A 19,158-nucleotide genomic window follows, 5' to 3' on the forward strand; every position below is an offset into this window, starting at 1 on the left:
GAACAATTAAATTATTGAAAGAAAGAGAAGTAAGAGGGAGAGAGAGTGTGAATTGGAGACAATAAATATAGATAAAATAGGAAATCAACACAAAAAAGTAGAGACAACTTTTAAGTGTCTCTTATATATAGGAACATGCCATAAGCATCAAATGTCTCTTATAATAAGGAACGGAGGGAGTACCACTTATAGCGTAGTAAATGATTATTTAAATTTTGACCCGTAAAAAAAAAAATGTTACAAACTGCTAATGTGAAATGGTGAAAATTACTTCAAGTGTAATATATTTCGTCTTGAATGTAGTAAATTTCCTAAAACAAAGCTTTTTACTTTGATAGTTACTTTAGATATATTTCGCACTATTTTGACAAATGGATTCTGTGGTTCAATAAAAATATAATATTTTTTTTTGGGGATCTAAGAAGTGGTCAGACTAAATCTCATTTCGACCACCTTAGCGCAAAAAATTATTCAATAATTTGCTCCATAATAATGCATATGTATACCGTTTCTGTTCCTCACACGCTGATCACGAAGATGCTTGGGTGGGAAAGGAAAAAAACACTGTTTCTATTCTTATTTATATAATGGTTAAATAATTAATTAAGATATATTAAACAAGTTAATTAAAGTAACTATTTATAAAAATGTGAATCAATTAATTTTCTCAAACTGTTATTTTAAATCATTTGTGTTGAAAATTATTTTTTATGGAAAAATTTTATACTAATATTTACGATAAAAACAAATCTCTACTTATATTTTGAATGAGGGGGAGTGATATTATTGTTTATTTTACAGCAGAAAAAATAGAACCAATCAAATTCATCCTTATCAACTTACTGTTGCTTTTTCAGATATCAAATGCACATCCTGCTGTAGCGTGTTCCACGTGTTCGTGAAAAATACTACTACTAATACAAAAGCAAACATATAAGGGGGGTTTAGAATAATTAATAAGTATTTTTTAACCATAATTTATGTTTCCATGCTCTCAGCGTCCCGCGCAATCCGGATCAGCCCGCATTTTTTGCTGTATCTGCACAATTTTCCATTACGCACTCTGTTCCGTGTTTATTTCTCACACCATCTTTGGAGTGTGTGGGTAACCCAATAAATATTTTTTAAAAATATTTTTCTGTAAATCAAAACAAATTTTTTTATATATTTATTTTGTCTACTATAAAAGTATTTTTGAAATCATGCTTTTGATCTTATCCAAACACACATGCCACTTTTATATTTCTCGAAAGCGAACACGCATGCCAGCACAGAAGAAAATGAGTAGACACGAAAATTACAAAGGTATAATCATAGTGCTTTATTAAAATGAATTCCATTAAGAAATTTTTTTTTTTTTTTTACTTTTTACCAGCTGCTCTTGGGAAATTTGCCTAAGCTTTTGGGTGAAGGTCACTGGGTAATTTCCATTCTCTCTGTTCTATGCTTTTCATATGGTGCTGTCTTATCCAAGGACTAAAAGCACAAGAAAATTCCAACTAGGTAGGACGGCCTTTCTTTAAATTAATTTATACAGTAATTACTCATTATTCATTTTGTTTGTCGGTTTTCGAATGCATCGCCCTGCGTGTTTCCTATATATCAAAAATTACTCTCAGTTCAGAATTGAGACGAGTCCCAACTCTCTTTTGCATATCAAAGCAAAGCAATCTGATATGGCTTCATCTTCCTCCCCTGCTCCATCTTCTCAATATCCAAAGCCACATGATATTTTTGTAAGTTTTAGAGGTGAGGACACCCGCGGATGTTTCACTAGCCATCTTTGCGATGCTCTTCGCAGAAGTAAAATAGAAACATTCGTCGACGACGGAATTGAGAAAGGAGATGAGGTATGGCCATCTCTTGAGAAAGCCATTGAAGATTCAACTCTGTGCCTTGTGATCTTCTCAGAAAACTATGCATCTTCCACATGGTGCTTGAAGGAGCTTACTAAAATATTAGAGTGCTCCAAAAATCAAGGTCACCTTGTTGTGCCGGTGTTCTATAAAGTAGATCCTTCACATGTGAGGAAGCAATCTGAGAGTTATCAGAAAGCATTTGAAGAACTTGAGGGCAAAGGCATCACCAAGCGACTACTGCATCAGTGGAGGAAGGCTCTCGCTGAAGCTGCTGGTATATCTGGTTTCCCCATCGCCAATAGGTAACTACATGCTTATGATCGTTCTCTTCCCATGTTCTTCCATGATGCATGGGGCTAAATTAAATCAATCTTTGAGCATCCCATGGGAGTTGATAATCATAATGAGACTATAGGATCTCATATATATACACACTTTGCTTAGCCAGTCCACCAGGCCTATCAACTTTATTGTCACAATATTTTTCTTCTAAATCCCCGTCTCACTATATATAGTCATTATGATCCATTCATGGCCATTAAATTAAGCTCAAATTTTATATATCCAGTTTAAATTATTTAGTACTCTCTCCCTTTTCTTTTATAATAGCCAATTACCCGAATTGCTTTGAGGGCAATAAATGGGTCAAAAAATATAACTTTTTTTGGTCAAAAAAGAAGATAGATAATGTGTGTTACTCTAGTCCTATTTATAGGGCGGAGGGCAGAAAGAGAAGGTTTTTTTAGTCCTATTTGTAAGTCACTTCATTAAATTTTTACGATGAATAGACTACATTGCTTTTTATTTATTATAGTATAGATAGATTTTTTTTCCGGTTGAAGTGTAGATAGATATTCGTTTTGAAATGTGTATATATTAAATAGGGGTAAAGTTGAAAAGTTGCTATATTTTAATAAAAAGTTAATACAATTTAAGATTTTTCTTGATTTGTATAAAACATATTGGAAGTGCCTTATAATAGGACTAGGAGTATAAAATAGAATGTGTGGAAATTAAATATAATGAAATGAGTAATGAGTAATTAAATAGGATAAAATAAAAAATCAATCAACCAAATTTGAGACAACTTCTAAATGCCTCTTATGAAAACATGACATACTTCATAATTATTTCTTATAATAAAGAATGAAGGAGTAATGTTTCTCAAGAAAACTATTAATAACAACACATTTTCAAAATTGACAAATCTTCTAAGTTGCATTTCATTAGGAATAGTTAAAAATTTTGAATAGATAACGTGATATTTAATTTGGTGCATCTTTACTTTTTCAATGGTGTCAGAGTTAACGAAGCAGACAAAATTAAAGAAATAGTGGAAAGCGTTAAAGAAAGGTTGCACAAGCGGTATCCAAGTGAATATAATAGAGAAGACTTGATTGGAATTGAAGAGAGAATGAAAGATGTAGAATCATTGTTGGACAAGGGGTCGAAGGATATCCGAATTATTTGCATTTGGGGGATGGGCGGTTTGGGCAAAACAACTCTTGCAGAAGCATTGTATAAGAAGTGGCATTTTGAATACGAAGGGTCAGTCTTTGTGGAAAAAGTGGGAGAAAAATCAAAGAAAGATGGAATAGATGCTTTAAGGAAGGAGCTTGTTTGCAGTTTATTAGGGGATAAAGCAATATATTCTCATACCATGACTAGGCTTCGTCGGAAAAAGGTTTTCATTGTGCTTGATGATGTTGATGATGTTGAACAATTAGAAAATTTAGTTGGAAGATTTGAATTTGGATCAGGTAGCAAAGTCTTAATAACAACCAGAGATAAGCAAGTGCTTCGTAAGAAAGTGGATGACATATATGTGCTTCATGGTTTGGATCCTCATGAAGCTTTTCAACTTTTCTCCTTGAATGCCTTCAAAAAAGGCTACAGTGATCCAAAGATGAGAGGGCTAGCAGAACAAGTGACTGAATATGCAGGTGGAAATCCATTGGCCCTAAAGGTTTTAGGCCTCTTCTTATGCGGCAAAAAGCAAGAAGCGTGGAAAAGCCAATTGGAAAAGCTTCAAAAATTACCTTGCCCAAAAGTCAATGATATCCTTAGATTGAGCTTCGAAGGACTTGATGATGAGGAAGAGAAAAATATTTTCTTGCATATCGCATGTTTTTTCAATTATTATTATGATGTTGAGAATGTAAAAAAATGGTTAGATGCATGCGGTTATTCAACCGAGATTGGATTGAGGAGACTTGAAGATAAAGCTCTTTTAGATATTGATAGAGGAAAAATATGTATGCACGGTCTGATAAAACAAATGGGTAAACAAATTGTTCGTGAAGAATCATTAAAATATTCTACATGGTGCAACATATTTTGGATTTTCAAGAAAAGTTCTGAAATATTGAAGAAAAATATGGTAAGTGTGGAATTTATACATTTATTTATTAAAATGATTGTTGAATTTCAAATTCCTAGTTGATTTATATGATTTTTTATTAATATTATTATTTTTTGTTTGTTAGGGAAGTATTGAAGGCATGATTATGGACCTTTCGGAAGTTGAAGAGACGGGCGTGATTATTAGAGCATTTCGTTCAATGCCCAATCTAAAGTTTCTTAGGGTTTATGGAAATTTAAATGTTCAGCTTAGGAACAAGTTAAATGCTTTTGGCATAATGTTTTTTTCAAAAAACCTCATGCTATTGGATTGGGTGGGATGCCCTTTAAAGACCTTGTCGACAACATTCAAGGGTGAAAATCTTGTTGAAATAAACTTGCCTTACAGTAAATTGACAAAACTTTGGGATGGAGAGCAGGTAAATTTTATATTTTTCTTTGAAAATATTATTAATGCACGAGTTGAAAAATTTTATTATGTGCCTTTTCTTTAGTCTTAATTATTTGTAAGCTTTTACCTATAGGTGTTTAAAAACTCTTAAAAAATTCAATGAAAGAATGACAGCACCCATTCTGAAAATGCGTTTGTATTTCACTATCACCCCAATATTTATAAAGATTAAGTGTAATTTTGGAAAAGTTGTAAATCCTTTCGACATTAATGAGTAATTTTTTTAGTAAAACTATTAAAAAAGGATAAGATAGAGTAATTATTTTCGTTTTTGCCACCAATCTTACCATGGATTTTTTTTTTTCGCAGAATCTTGTGAATTTAAGCAAAATCAATCTTTGTGGATCAGAAGACTTGATTGAGCTCCCAAATTTTTCCAAGGCCATACATCTTGCAGAAGTTAATCTGGCATGTTGCACAAAATTGCAAAATGTTTATCCATCAATTTTATCTCTCCATAGCCTTTGTAATTTATTGCTAAGAGATTGCAAAACTCTTACCAGCCTTGTCAGCAACACCCATCTCAAATCACTGAGTGAACTCAGCTTGACAGGATGCTCAGGACTAAGTGAATTTTCGGTGACCTCAGAAAAACTTTTGTTTATCTTGGTGCTTAGTGACGCAACCATCAATGGTGAGTTGTGCTCATCAAGCGGACATCTCAGCAAAATTGTTGTTTTGAATCTAGGAAGATGCGAAGGTGTGACAAGTCTTCACAAATTGGTTGACATGCGCACCCTTCGATACCTTGATGCTGATTATTGTAATAAGTTAGCATCAAATCTGTGTTCCAAATTTGATGAGACGCGTGCTTGGAGTTTTCTACGGCTGACTAATTGTAGTGAATTATATGAAGTGCCTGACAACATCAGCTTGTTGTCGTCATTAACCCATTTAGATCTCTCGGGGAGTAATATAGAGACCTTGCCTTTAAGCATCAAACATCTTTCAAGCCTACACAGTCTCACCTTAAATGGATGCAAAAGGCTTCTGTCTCTACCACAACTCCCTCCCTCTATCTCACAACTGTACGTCAATGACTGCCTGTCCCTTGAGACTTTACATTTACCTTTAATGAGTGAAGATAGAGAAGGACATCAATTTTCTCGCGAAAATTTCAGTCTCATAAATTGCATGAAGTTGGATGGGCAGTCAATCAAGGCTATTGAGGCCAGAGTGCTACTTGCCATAAATAACAACAAAGCCATTTATTTGTGGGCTAAAATGGAATATCCGGGAAGAAGAGTTGCAGAGTGGGTCATGTATAGGACTACACAGCCTTTCCTGACTGTGGATCTCAGTTCGATTCCACAACCTTGGGATGGCGCTTTCATTTTTTGCGCCGTCATTTCTGGATCATCACGGTGCACAAATATTACAGCCAAATTGTTTATTGATGGTCAACATGCTTCCACGTTTGCGCACTGCTCTCTCGGTGAGTCCCTGTTATCAGATCATGTTGTTCTTTGGTACGATCAAATGCCATGTCGAGAAGTACAAAGCAAAATTGAAGAAAAGAAAATAGAAGCCCAGAGCAACACTTATCATCCATTGCTTCAATTTGAATTCGCAGCCTTTTCGCTTGATGAAACAACAGTAGTGATCAAAGAGTGGGGGGTGTGCCCGACATCTGCAGTTGAATATCAAAATTACATCAAACAAATTCAATTGGCATTATTGCATTGCAAATCGGCCTCTCGAAAGCGCAAATATCACAGCTTACTTCGATGAATTTCAAGAAATGGTTTTTGAGTTTACAGCTCTCAAGTTCAATTCATCTGCCCACTACTTCAACTTTATATATCACTCTCGCGCCTCGACCTCAAAATGGTATGCTCTGGTTTTAACTACTAGTGATAGAAATGCTTTTTTCTTGTTTTTAAATAATTTGTACGTTCTGATTACCACATCATTAAGTTGTACCATTGGCATTCATATGATTAATTTAACATTTTTGAAGAACTGGATTCAACTGCTGGACATTAAGCTGATTATGTCTTACTTCTACTATTTCATAATCACTGGAAATTAACCGAGCAGATTGAGAAAGAAAAGGATTATGGACATTGAGGAAGCCATTGAAGGAGCTTGCAAATATAAAGATCAAGTTCATCTGGGTGCGGAAGTGAAGAAGCAGTCTGGGAATATAATCACTAGAAAGCATATGCAGAATATGAGAAGAACAAGAAACAACAGGTTCGATCTTTGAACATTAATATCTTCTCATCTTTCTTTTTCAATCCCTATCCCTCTGATGGCTGCAGGAATTTCCATCTCATTTGTATATATATATTCGTAAGGCTGCATCCATTAAAGTCGTAAACTCATAATCAGCAGCCTGAAAAGTTTGATCTCGTTCAATTCATCCGATCATCTTGCTCTGAAAAAAAGTTTTACAACAGTTTTGGAAATATTTGCGAATCTGCAAAGTTGCATTTAATTAGGAATACCCTAAAATCTCAGCGTCTGTGTTGCGTGTGATCCGAATTAAATGAATAAAATTCTGATAAAGAACAAAATTTAAGAGCAACAATGAAACACTACGAGAAGCTAGCATACAAAAGTTAGAAGGGAATTAAGACAAATGAATAAATTAAAAGATAAAATTAAGACAGTGGTAGCAGTTTCAACTACACCGCGGCTGTCATAGATAATGTTATTGAAATTAATTATTCTGTTGCAACAGATAAAAAGATAAATTAAAATATAGTAAGATAAATACTTAGATGTGATTGTGTAGTAATAATAATAATAATGATAATGATAATAAGGAAGAACTGCAAAGCATAAAAATTTTATATCCTGACTCGCCCAACATATGTCACTTGATACACATGGTGTCAGGCCCTGGCTATGGCAGTACCAATTTGTTGAGGTTTGTCCTTGCATTTTATTTCCTCATAATTTTTTGGGAGCCAATTTATATATCCCAAATTAATCATGCCAATGAAATCTTATATGTTGTTGGTTTCAATTCATCCATGGATTCTGTTCACTTGTTTGATGCTTATTTTTGACAGATCCCTTGTCAGCTAAGCAGAGTAGAAGGGCTCATTGTTCAAAATGAATCAGCAATGCTTATAGTCCACTCTTCTCATAATTTTCTCTCTCCCTACTCCCTGTTTTCCATCTTTTCCATTCAGCATTAGATGAACCAAAAAAGTTGTATCGATGACAATATGTGAAAAGCATTCATACATTTTGATTTCAAGGTTCGATTTCATCTTGGTCTGCAACTCTGGGATTTTGTTCCCTTGCATAACTCTGTCAATGAGGATTTTCTTGGCACAAAGGGCCTTTACTCTTGGCTTACGGTTTAAATGAGTCTCTTTCTTTAAGTACTCTGTTAATAACTATTCTTGTGCCTCTGCTTCCGCCCTCCCTTCTTCGCAACGTCCGCAAATAGAGAGAACTTTATCTTTTACTTCTTATTTTCCAAACAGAGTATTCGTTCTTTGGCCGCTCTATTCACAACACACCTCACATTCTATTCTACATGTGGATCCCCATACGTATGCATTATAATATAACGAACTTAATGGAACAGAGCAGGGAGTGAGAGACTAGCTGAACCTGAAAAGCAACCTTGCATTTTCAAAATTATTCCCTCACTTCCATTTCATTTATTCCTTCAAACAAACAACTAAAGTCCAAAACAATGCATTTTCTTTGGGCTACAAGTTGCAACATTACATAAAAAGGATTTTTAAAGGTAACATGATGAAAAAAAATTTGATATATAATTTGGTTGATTCTGATCTTATTTAGATCTATGTGGCAAATTTAATCAAAATATATGCTGAATAGGATGACGTACTGTTTCTATTAAAAATGGCAAACTGTAGAGGCCATATACTTATAACTGAAAAAAAAAAAAGGTAAATTTACTAGAACCTGATTAAAAATCAAGTGAAATTCTAAAGATTTATGAATTAATTTTTCCTAAATCTTACTCGCAAAGTATTCAGATGTGAAACTCATAATTGTTTTTGCCCCGGGGGTGGACAGAGAGACTCATAGTTAGGAAAATATTAATTGGAGAGTTTTTTCCCCTTGTTTTTTCACGGTGTTCAAATTGAGAACATAGAAGAAAGTTTTAATTAATACTCTTCTTATTCTTAATATAAGACATATTTAACTAATTCTTTTCTAAAATATCATAATCATTTCTCTTAATATCCTCCTTTTTTTTCCTATTTAATTATGGTTAATGTAGTATCTATAAAGATAATTTAAAAATAATATATAAATATAACAAATAAATTTTATGTTTAAAATTATAATTACCTTAACAACTAGACGATATATTAACGATTGAGGAGTAACTTGAAAGAGGCTCATCTCTTTTTGTAAATGGTGGGTTTTATTCTATGAAGTTTCACAGTCATTATTCCGTTGACTTGAATCAGCTCCAAGACCAGCTTAATTGTCCTCCCCAGTAATATAGAGCCCCCTAGGCCCTGTTTGTTTCCTGTTGGATTCGTGCCTACTTATGTCTTCCCTGTTTTTGCTGCGTGCATGATTGGTCAGCATGCACTTATTAAATTTGAATCATTTGTATTGTTTTATTAACCAAGCTTTAATTTGGGTGAAGGCCTTTAAGCAATTTGGGAGAAAGTCTCGAGGTCATTTGCTAAGTACGCATTAAAACTCTACGGAAGTCACACGGAAACGGGTAAAAATTGGCTACGCTTTTAGTCGTCTCATTCGTTGTGGAGAACAAAGACTCACAAATACATTACTTTGGGCATTAGAATTCAAAAAAAGCAAATACAGTACTACCTCCGGTCCTAATTATAAGACCCAGTTGACTTATTTGAGGAGATTAAGGAAGTAAGTTAAGTTAGTTATTTGTAATAAATAAGTGTTGTCATTCCTAAAATATCCTTGCTAATTAAGTGTATTGGCTAGAACTATCATTATTAGAAGGATTATTTTAGAAAAAAATACATAAATATGAGAGACAAAATGGATTGGGGTTTTAGAATTCAAAATGGATTGTAGTATTAAAGAAGCGCTAATTATGAGCCCAAAAAATCAAATAAAAAGAGATCAAATGAACATACATAATTTATAAAAACTTCTCTTTTGCATGTTTTGAAAAGCAATAATAAAAATGCAAATTTACTTTGTACAATACCCTCATCATAATAAGAAGCAACCACATTGATTTTTGATGATTCAGATTCAATTTAATATTTTTTTATGTTTGGATAATTTTTTGTTTTAATATACACAAAATTTAAAATAAAAATAATTTTATAACTGTCACTTCTTAGAAAAAATAAATTTATTATAAATAACTAGAGATTAAAAATAGTGGCACTGGAATAAGTTATGGCAAAAAAAATAAAAGATCTTGTTAGTTGTTTTTTTTTTTTTTGCCAGAAAAAATCTTGTTAGTTGTTAGGAGCCTCGCTTGACCCAAATTAACTGACTCATTGAAGCATGCCAAACTTTCTGGAAGTTACTTTATGATTTCCAGAACTCAAAATTAATTATGTAAATACCCTACAATAATATAATAGTTGTTAGGGAAGTGATAATTAAGTCCAAAAGATCAATAATTACAATGACAGCCCAGATGTTAAATATTTTAAAAAAATAAATTATAAATATCATTCAAATAAACAGCAATTACTAATCTTAAACAAGATATTTAAATTTTAAATAAACCTTTCAGTATTTCCAATTCATTTTTTAGCAATTTCTTTGAGAATTTAACTGCCTTTAAAAGACTGCTCTTTTGGCATCTCACTCTTTTTACTTATAATTATTGGTTTTTACCCCCATAATCTCCATTTTTCATCATTTGTATACACATGTCTAGAATTTATTGGATACTCCTCTTATATCAAGAATTGCATAATTCATAGATTTTAAAAATACAAAAGTACTTATAAACTTGTTAAATTAAAGCAAAAATAACATGTAGGGGGTGTTTGGATGAGGCAAAACCATGGTTTGCAGAATAACTTCTGGAGAATAGATTCTGGAGAGAATAGATTTTGAAAGAATAGATTTTCTGGAAAAGTGATTCTGATAAAGTGAGAGTGTTTGGATAATTATTGTCAGAAGTGCTTTTTGATATGTAGAAATTACTAAAAAGGATATAAGTTTGAATGATAATTACATATAATATATATTTCATAATATATGTTTATTTGAAGTAATAAATTTATTAATAATATATATTTTGGCAACATAATAAATATGGCATAAATAATATAAATAATAAGAAATTAGTGTGTATATATATTAATAAAATAAATAAATATGTTTTTAAAAAAATGATTTATTTTGCCAAATAATTGTACCCCTGAGCTGAATAGTGTACCCCCCAGTGTGCTGAATGACCCCCCCGCGTGCTTGCATGCTGAATGACCCCCCCAGCGTGCTTGTTCCGTAGCCAATAATTGTCCCTCCGCTTGCTTATCTGAAACCAAGGTTTTGTTGGGCAAAACCTTGGTTTTAAAAAAAATGGGGGTGTTTGGCAAATTTTTTGCCAAACCATTTGGCAAAAAATTTGCCAAACACCCCCGTAGTCTTACAACCAGCGCTTTTTGCAGTGAGACCCATGATAATATTTAAAAATACGAAAATATCCCTGATTTAAAAAAGGGTCAATTGTGTAAAAATAACCCTAAACTTTTTGCAGTGAGACCCATGATAATCAAAAGTTGCTTTTACTTGCTTTTTTTGTGCATTTGCTTTTGTTCTAAGATTGCCTCCAAAAAGCCAGATTCCATTTTCATAGGCAGACCGACCATCTTTGTATAAAAGTCAAAAGTTGCTTTTACTTGCTTTTTTTGTGCATTTGCTTCTGTTCTAAGATTGCCTTGGCGTACAGCATTACGTTCTCCATTGTCCTCATATAATACAAAATTATCTAATTTATATATACGTACCAATAAACTATTTTAACTGAATTATTATGTCTTAAAACTTTTTTTTTTTTCATTTTTCTACTCTTACCCTCAATCTATACTTTTGCATGTTCTGAGCTTCAGTCCGAGTTGGGATAAGTCTTATTTTTTAAGTAAAAATATAGTATCGTTCATGAAGAAGAAAAACTATATGACAATAGACTGGCATGATAAGAAGTGCTGAGTTATGTTATTTATTCATAAGGGACTTTTTATACAAAACATTATTTAATATCATTCCTCAAAAAGAGAGATATCACTATTTAGGAGGCTCTTCACCATCAGCCATGTGCGTGGGCCTTAGAATTTCTGGCACTTCGATTTTGCTTTCTGCATATTGCGTGTCATTAGTCAATAATTTACTCCACAATATAATGCAAGTGGATGCTATGTACTACCTGAATACTGTTTATATTTCTAATTATTCTTCCTATCTTAAATATAAAACTCTTATACATACGTGTATAAGGATAAAAATCTTATATTTCGAATCGGAAGAGTATAATATATAAATAATTAATCCAGATCGATTAAATAAGTTAATTGAATTAACTATTTATAAAACTTTAAATTAATTTTTTAAAGTTTCTATTTATATTGGAAACTACCTTTTTTTATGAAAAAGGCTATAAGTAATTAAGATAAGAAGATACATACGAGCCTAATGTGTGACTTCATCTCTCTTACACTACTGTAGAGGCCATATACTTATAACTGAAAAAAAAGGTAAATTTACTAGAACCTAGAATTATTCAGATGTGAGACTCATAATTGTTTTTCCCGGGGGGGTGGACAGAGAGACTCATAGTTAGGAAAATATTAATTGGAGAGTTTTTTCCCCTTGTTTTTTCACGGTGCTCAAATTGAGAACATAGAAGAAAGTTTTAATTAATACTCTTTTTATTCTTAATATAAGACATATTTAACTAATTCTTTTCTAAAATATCATAATTATTTCTCTTAATATCCTTCTTCTTTTTCCTATTTAATTATGGTTAACGTAGTATTTATAAAGATAATTTAAAAATAATAAATAAATATAAAAAATAGATCTTATATTTAAAATTAAAATTATCTTAACAACTAGACGATATATTAACGATTGAGGAGTAACTTGAAAGAGGCCCACCCCTTTTTGCAAATGGTGGGTTTATTCCATGAAGCTTCGCAGTCATTATTCCGTTGACTTGAGTCAGCTCCAGGACCAGCTTAATTATCCTCCCCAGTAATATAGAGCCCCCTAGGCCCTATTTGTTTCCTGTTGCAAATAATTCTTAGATCTGAATTAAAAAGAGTCCTTACTCTTTTACAACTGCCATGAATCTTTTTCTATTTTTCCTGTTTATCCTTCATTAAATATAGGTATATGTTATTTAATTTTTAAATCATGCATATTTGATGGTGCCAAAGTTGAAAACTTATTTAATTTTAAATATAATTAATCAGTTTTAAGATTTTATTTCATTCAGTTAAACATATTAAAAGTAATTTATAAATAAAAATAAAATGGTTAATGTAATTTTTGGCCTTTTAATTTTTTTATTTGAGTTTTGGTCTCTCAAGTTTCAAATCATAAGCTTTAACTTTTTTAGTTTTTTTTATTTAAAATATTGGTTCTTATAATTTAATAAAAAATTGAACTATATTTTTCTCTTGAGAGATCAAAACTAAAATGAGGACAAATTTGATGGACCAAAAATTATATTAACTTAAAAAAATAGTGTTCAATTGTTAATTTATTTAAATATTGTTAACCTTGTATTAACTAAAGTCACCCTTCACTGTACTAACTAAAATTTTCTTTGAAAATTCTTCACATGACCTTGAAGAACTTGGATCCGTGCCTACTTATATCTTCCCGGTTTTTGCCGCGTGCATAATTGGTCAGCATGCACTTATTAAATTTGAATCATTTGTATTGTTTTATTAACCAAGCTTTAATTTGGGTGAAGGCCTTTAAGCAATTTGGGAGAAAGTCTCGAGGTCACGTGCTAAGTACGCATTAAAACTCTTCGGAAGTCACACGGAAACAGGTAAAAATTGGCTACGCTTTTAGTCGTCTCATTCGTTGTGGAGAACAAAACTCACAAATACATTACGTTGGGCATTAGAATTCAAAATAAGCAAATACAGTATTAAAGAAGCGCTAATTATGAGCCAAAAAAAATCAAATAAAAAGAGATCAAATGAACATACATAATTTATAAAAACTTCTCTTTTGCATGTTTTGAAAAGCAATAATAAAAATGCAAATTTACTTTGTACAAACCCTCATCATAATAAGAAGCAACCGCATTGATTTTTGATGATTCAGATTCAATTTAATATTTTTTTATGTTTGGATAATTTTTTGTTTTAATATACACAAAATTTAAAATAAAAATAATTTTATAACTGTCACTTCTTAAAAAAAATAAATTTATTATAAATAACTAGAGATTAAAAATAGTGGCACTGGAATAAGTTATGGCAAAAAAAATAAAAGATCTTGTTAGTGTTTTTTTTTTTTTTGCCAGAAAAAATCTTGTTAGGAGCCTCGCTGACTCATTGAAGCATGCCAAACTTTCTGGAAGTTACTTTATGATTTCCAGAACTCAAAATTAATTATGTAAATACCCTACAATAATATAATAGTTGTTAGGGAAGTGATAATTAAGTCCAAAAGATCAATAATTACAATGACAGCCCAGATGTTAAATATTTAAAAAAATAAATTATAAATATCATTCAAAGAAACAGCAATTACTAATCTTAAACGAGATATTTAAATTTTAAATAAACCTTTCAGTATTTCCAATTCATTTTTTAGCAATTTCTTTGAGAATTTAACTGCCTTTAAAAGACTGCTCTTTTGGCATCTCACTCTTTTTACTTATAATTATTGGTTTTCCCCCCCATAATCTCCATTTTTCATCATTTGTATACACATGCCTAGAATTTATTGGATACTCCTCTTATATCAAGAATTGTATAATTCATAGATTTTAAAAATACAAAAGTACTTATAAACTTGTTAAATTAAAGCAAAAATAACATGGCGTAGTCTTACAACCATCACTTTTTGCAGTGAGACCCATGATAATATTTAAAAATACTAAAATATCCCTAATTTAAAAAGGGTCAATTGTGTAAAAATAACCCTAAACTTTTAACCGAAGTACTAAAATACTCCTAACGTTAGTTTATAAAAATCAGTTGAAATAAAAAATAATATAATCAATCTTAATCCAAACAAGCTCATATATTTAAATTCTGATAGAACTGAAAAGCCAAAAAAGCCATAACTAATTCAATTTTGGTGTTTCCTTGTAGTATGGGTATTTAAGAGAAACGATCAATATAATGAAGAAGAATATTTGATTGTGAGCATAAAAGAAAGTGTTAATTTTTCTTTTTTTAATAAAAAAAAAAAGAGGAAAGCTTTAATTAAGTTCAGAGCGCAGAGCTGCTGGAGACCATCCCCATTTGAAATGGATCGCGTTCCGTTCCATGGAGTTTCACAGTCATTGTTCATCATTTGCCAGTTTCCACTGTTGAAAGGGTGGAGAGTTCATATGCCAGAAAGCCAGATTCCATTTTCATAGGCAGACTGACCATCTTTGTATAAAAGTCAAAAGTTGCTTTTTCTTGCTTTTTTTGTGCATTTGCTTCTGTTCTAAGATTGCCTTGGCGTACAGCATTACGTTCTCCATTGTCCTCATATAATACAAATTATCTAATTTATATATACGTACCAATAAACTATTTTAACTGAATTATTATGTCTTAAAATTTTTTTTTTCATTTTTCTACTCTTACCCTCAATCTATACTTTTGCATGTTCTGAGCTTCAATCCGAGTTGGGATAAGTCTTATTTTTTTAGTAAAAATATAGTATCGTTCATCAAGAAGAAAAACTATATGACAATAGACTGGCATGATAAGAAGTGCTGAGTTATGTTATTCATTCACAAGGGACTTTTATACAAAACATTATTTAATATCATTCCTCAAAATGAGAGATATCACTATTTAGGAGGCTCTTCACCATCAGCCATGTGCGTGGGCCTTAGAATTTCTGGCACTTCGCTTTTGCTTTCTGCATATTGCGTGTCATTATTCAATAATTTGCTCCACAATATAATGCAAGTATATGCTATGTACTACCTGAATACTGTTTATATTTATAATTATTCTTCCTGTTTAGATATAAAACTCTTATACATACGTGTATAAGGATAAGAATCTTATATTTAGAATTGAAAGAGTATAATATAAAATAATTAATTCAGATCGATTAAATAAGTTAATTGAATTAACTATTTATAAAAATTTAAATTAATTTTTAAAAGTTTTTATTTATATTGAAAACTACTTTTTTTTAATGAAAATGGCTATAAGTAATTAAGATAAGAAGATACATACGAGCCTAATGTGTGACTTCATCTCTCTTACACTACTTTTCATCTTTAATATAAGACAAAATTATTCTCAGATAATTTCTTCACTGCTTATGAAGCAAACAAGCTATCCACTTGTGTGCGAACTTTCTACTTTAATTTTCGCAGTTTTGAGAGTGTAGTTTCAGTATTCTCACTGTCGCGCAACAATCCGCACCTTACTCCTCCGTGTTTGTTACGTACAGGTCACAGTCACCCCATCCTCCACGCGCAATTGACTTGCTTTTCGGGTTCACTCCATTAGATTATTTCCAATGCTGCCCAGGGGAAAAATAAGAGAGGTGTAATTATAGTGCTTTTTATTAAATCATATTTTATGGGGACATTTGACAGCAGGCGTATATATTTTCTTGGGAAATTTGATTTTCTTTTCCTTTTTGACCATCCCTTGGAAAATTTGACCTGCTCTGGTATATCTCAGAGCTTCCTTTGTAGGTGGGCACAGTAGCCAAGCAATCTGATATGGCCTCATCTTCTTCCACTGCTTCCTCTTCTCAATCTCCAAAGAAATATTAGCTTCAGATCAGGCGAGGCCAACCGCTTCAAGTTCACAAGCCACCCTCATGAAGCTCTTCGCAGAAACCAAATAGATACATACATCGACTATAGACTTGATGAAATATTATCCTCGTGTCGTGCTACGTACCTGCTGTTAGTTTAAGTTTTATGGAAATTTAGTCCTTTTAAAGTCCGGTTGGCGGAAATACACAGGTTGGGCAAGTTAAGTTACGCTTTTTGGCTTCCCTTCTATCCGAAATGGAATGCATTGCCATGTAATCTTAATTACCATGGGTGTGTTTGTTTTTTTAGTACATTTTTAAGGGGGAAAAAATAGAATTATTTATTTCAAATAGAAAATGGAAACACCAAAATATCTCTGGCAGTTACCAAAAAATCATCCTTTGCAGTATTCTCAAACAGAGGAAACTTCGCTTTTATCTTTTGCTTCAACAGAGCGTTCGCTTGGGTCACGGCATTAACAACAGACATCACACTCAGCAGTTTTCTCCAAAGCGCAAATATCTCACCTTTTATCTTTCGCGGACACTGCGTTTCCTTCACTTGTAACAGAGGGTCTATTTTCAGGGCCAATGTGCAGTGATTACTCCCCCCCCCCCCCCCTTTTTTGGTACAAGCACTATCATTTTGTATATTAGTGAAATGCAGCCTATCCTTTTAAATTGTAAGTTCTGATTCTACATGTGTTCCTGATTCTTCATCTCCTATTTAAAATTATTTTAAGATGTTAGTTGTTACTAAATAATACTTTAAGATACTGGATGTCATTTAAAAAAAAAAAATCAGTACCCCTTATTTTATACCCAAAACATTGTTGGCCTTCTTCAAGTTATAGGTTATCTATTTTCAAGTTTTGCTTACCTTTGTATCTTTAGAAAAAATTAGTTTATTTTATTTTATTTAGTGCAAATGTCAACAATAAATTTGAGTTTAAAAACTCATTCAAATATAGTAAATGACAACCAACTGAATTATGTAACTAAAAAAATTAAATAGTTAAAATTAATGAAATATTATATATGAAATATGATGTAAATAACTATTTCGGATGTATTTGGATTAACGGTAACAAAACTGACTTTTATTTTGTTTGATTTTTGAAAAAGTCAGTTAGGATAAAAGTCAATAAGTGTAATATGATTTATACTTGGATTGATTTGTTATAAAAGTCACTTTGCTAAATCAAAACTTATTTAGAAAGGTAAGTTTACATATAAAATGACTAAAAAGCCATGAATTTTAAAACATATATTTCATATATATAATTTAATAAATGTAAGAAAATAATAAATTAAAATAAACATTATAAAAATAAAAAGAGCTAATATATCTACTAAAAAAAGGACAATACTCTTATCAATTTTCTTATATTCATCATGTTAAATTCTCCGATCACACATGATTATGTATCATATTTTTAAAATATTTGCATTTATAATATTTAGTTATAAACTTATATGAAATAAATGAACATATGACCGCATGTGATTAGAAAAATTAACATAATAAATATAAGTCATTTGACTTAAATATTTTCCTTAAAAAATTTCTAAGCATTTAAAAAATTATTACTAACAAAAAAAATCAAATTATTAAGTTAATATAAGACTCACTTAAATATTATTCCTTTTTTTTTTTTCACATCCTCAGCAGCAAAAATTTTTAACTTTAGTGGTACCATGATTTTTCTTCAAAAGATCATTTGAGAAAAAGTTAACCCACCCACCAAATGACTTTTCACATTGCCAAAGCCAAGTTTGCTGGTTTTAACACCACTCCAACCACATGCTTAGAGTGAGGGTCCATTATTCTCACTGTCACGCGCAATCTGTACTTACTCCGCCGTGTTTTTTACGCGACAGTCACACCCTTACACGCAATTGACTTGCTTTTTGGGTCTATGAAAAGAAGAGAAAATGAGGGCTAGTAATAAAAATAATTAACAATTGTCAAAACTTGCAGTTTTGAAATGTTAAAACTCTAATGCTTGCTAGCTCTGGCTTTCACTTTAAATGTTTTGATAATATATGTTGTTATTTTTTGAAAAGAAATGAGCATTTGTTTAATCTTATATTTCTAGAGGCGAAGACTAAACATGCAACACAAGTAAGAGTAGGGATGTAACTATAGTGCTTCATTAATCCAAATTTCATTAGGACATTTGACCTCAGGCGCTTATATTTTCTTGGGGAAATTTGATTTTCTTTTTCTTTTTCTTTTTGGATCAGCCCTCAGAGAATTTGATTAAAGCTTTTTGTCAGGTCTCAAAGATATGGATCAACATTTCGGAGAAAGTGTCGATGGAATTTCCTTACTCTCTTTGCTGTTTTTCATTTTAGTGCTGTCTTTTCCACACGCTACTTTGGTTCAGTAGGAGGGCCCTTTCTTTGAAATTTCAAATTTGAGAACCAGGCGATGTGAAATTTCAAATCTCTAAAAGTTAGCTTTGCTTTTATTTATAATTTATTATGATTATTTATTATTCATTTTGTTCCGTCTTTCATTGACTTGGTTGACTCAATCTATTCCCCTAAAATCTTATATATATTCCTCTTAGGCCGGCTTGTTTCCTATTGCCAATCGTTCTTAGATCAGAATTGAAA

The 19,158-nt window shown here is 31.6% G+C and overlaps 1 protein-coding gene across 1 annotated transcript; it reads left to right on the forward strand.

The window, feature by feature from the left end:
- Positions 1-1,676: 1,676 nt before the first annotated feature.
- Positions 1,677-6,402, forward strand: LOC114721475 (disease resistance-like protein DSC1). Its single transcript, XM_028907286.1, has 4 exons — positions 1,677-2,161; positions 3,162-4,239; positions 4,346-4,639; positions 4,981-6,402. Exons 1-4 carry the CDS (start codon positions 1,677-1,679, stop codon positions 6,400-6,402), a joined length of 3,279 nt encoding a protein of 1,092 aa, XP_028763119.1.
- Positions 6,403-19,158: the final 12,756 nt, after the last annotated feature.

The sequence above is a fragment of the Neltuma alba genome, unplaced genomic scaffold (assembly GCF_004799145.2).
Source record: "Neltuma alba isolate B1F8T4 unplaced genomic scaffold, ASM479914v2 tig00012040_pilon, whole genome shotgun sequence".
Lineage (NCBI taxonomy): Eukaryota > Viridiplantae > Streptophyta > Magnoliopsida > Fabales > Fabaceae > Neltuma > Neltuma alba.

Excerpts from the sequence above, each read along its gene's own strand:
- LOC114721475 (XM_028907286.1), top strand. The coding sequence starts at position 1,677 with ATGGCTTCATCTTCCTCCCCTGCTCCATCTTCTCAATATCCAAAGCCA. Across the intron at positions 2,162-3,161 it reads GGTTTCCCCATCGCCAATAG|AGTTAACGAAGCAGACAAAA; the intron begins GTAACTACATGC and ends CAATGGTGTCAG. Across the intron at positions 4,640-4,980 it reads AACTTTGGGATGGAGAGCAG|AATCTTGTGAATTTAAGCAA; the intron begins GTAAATTTTATA and ends TTTTTTTCGCAG.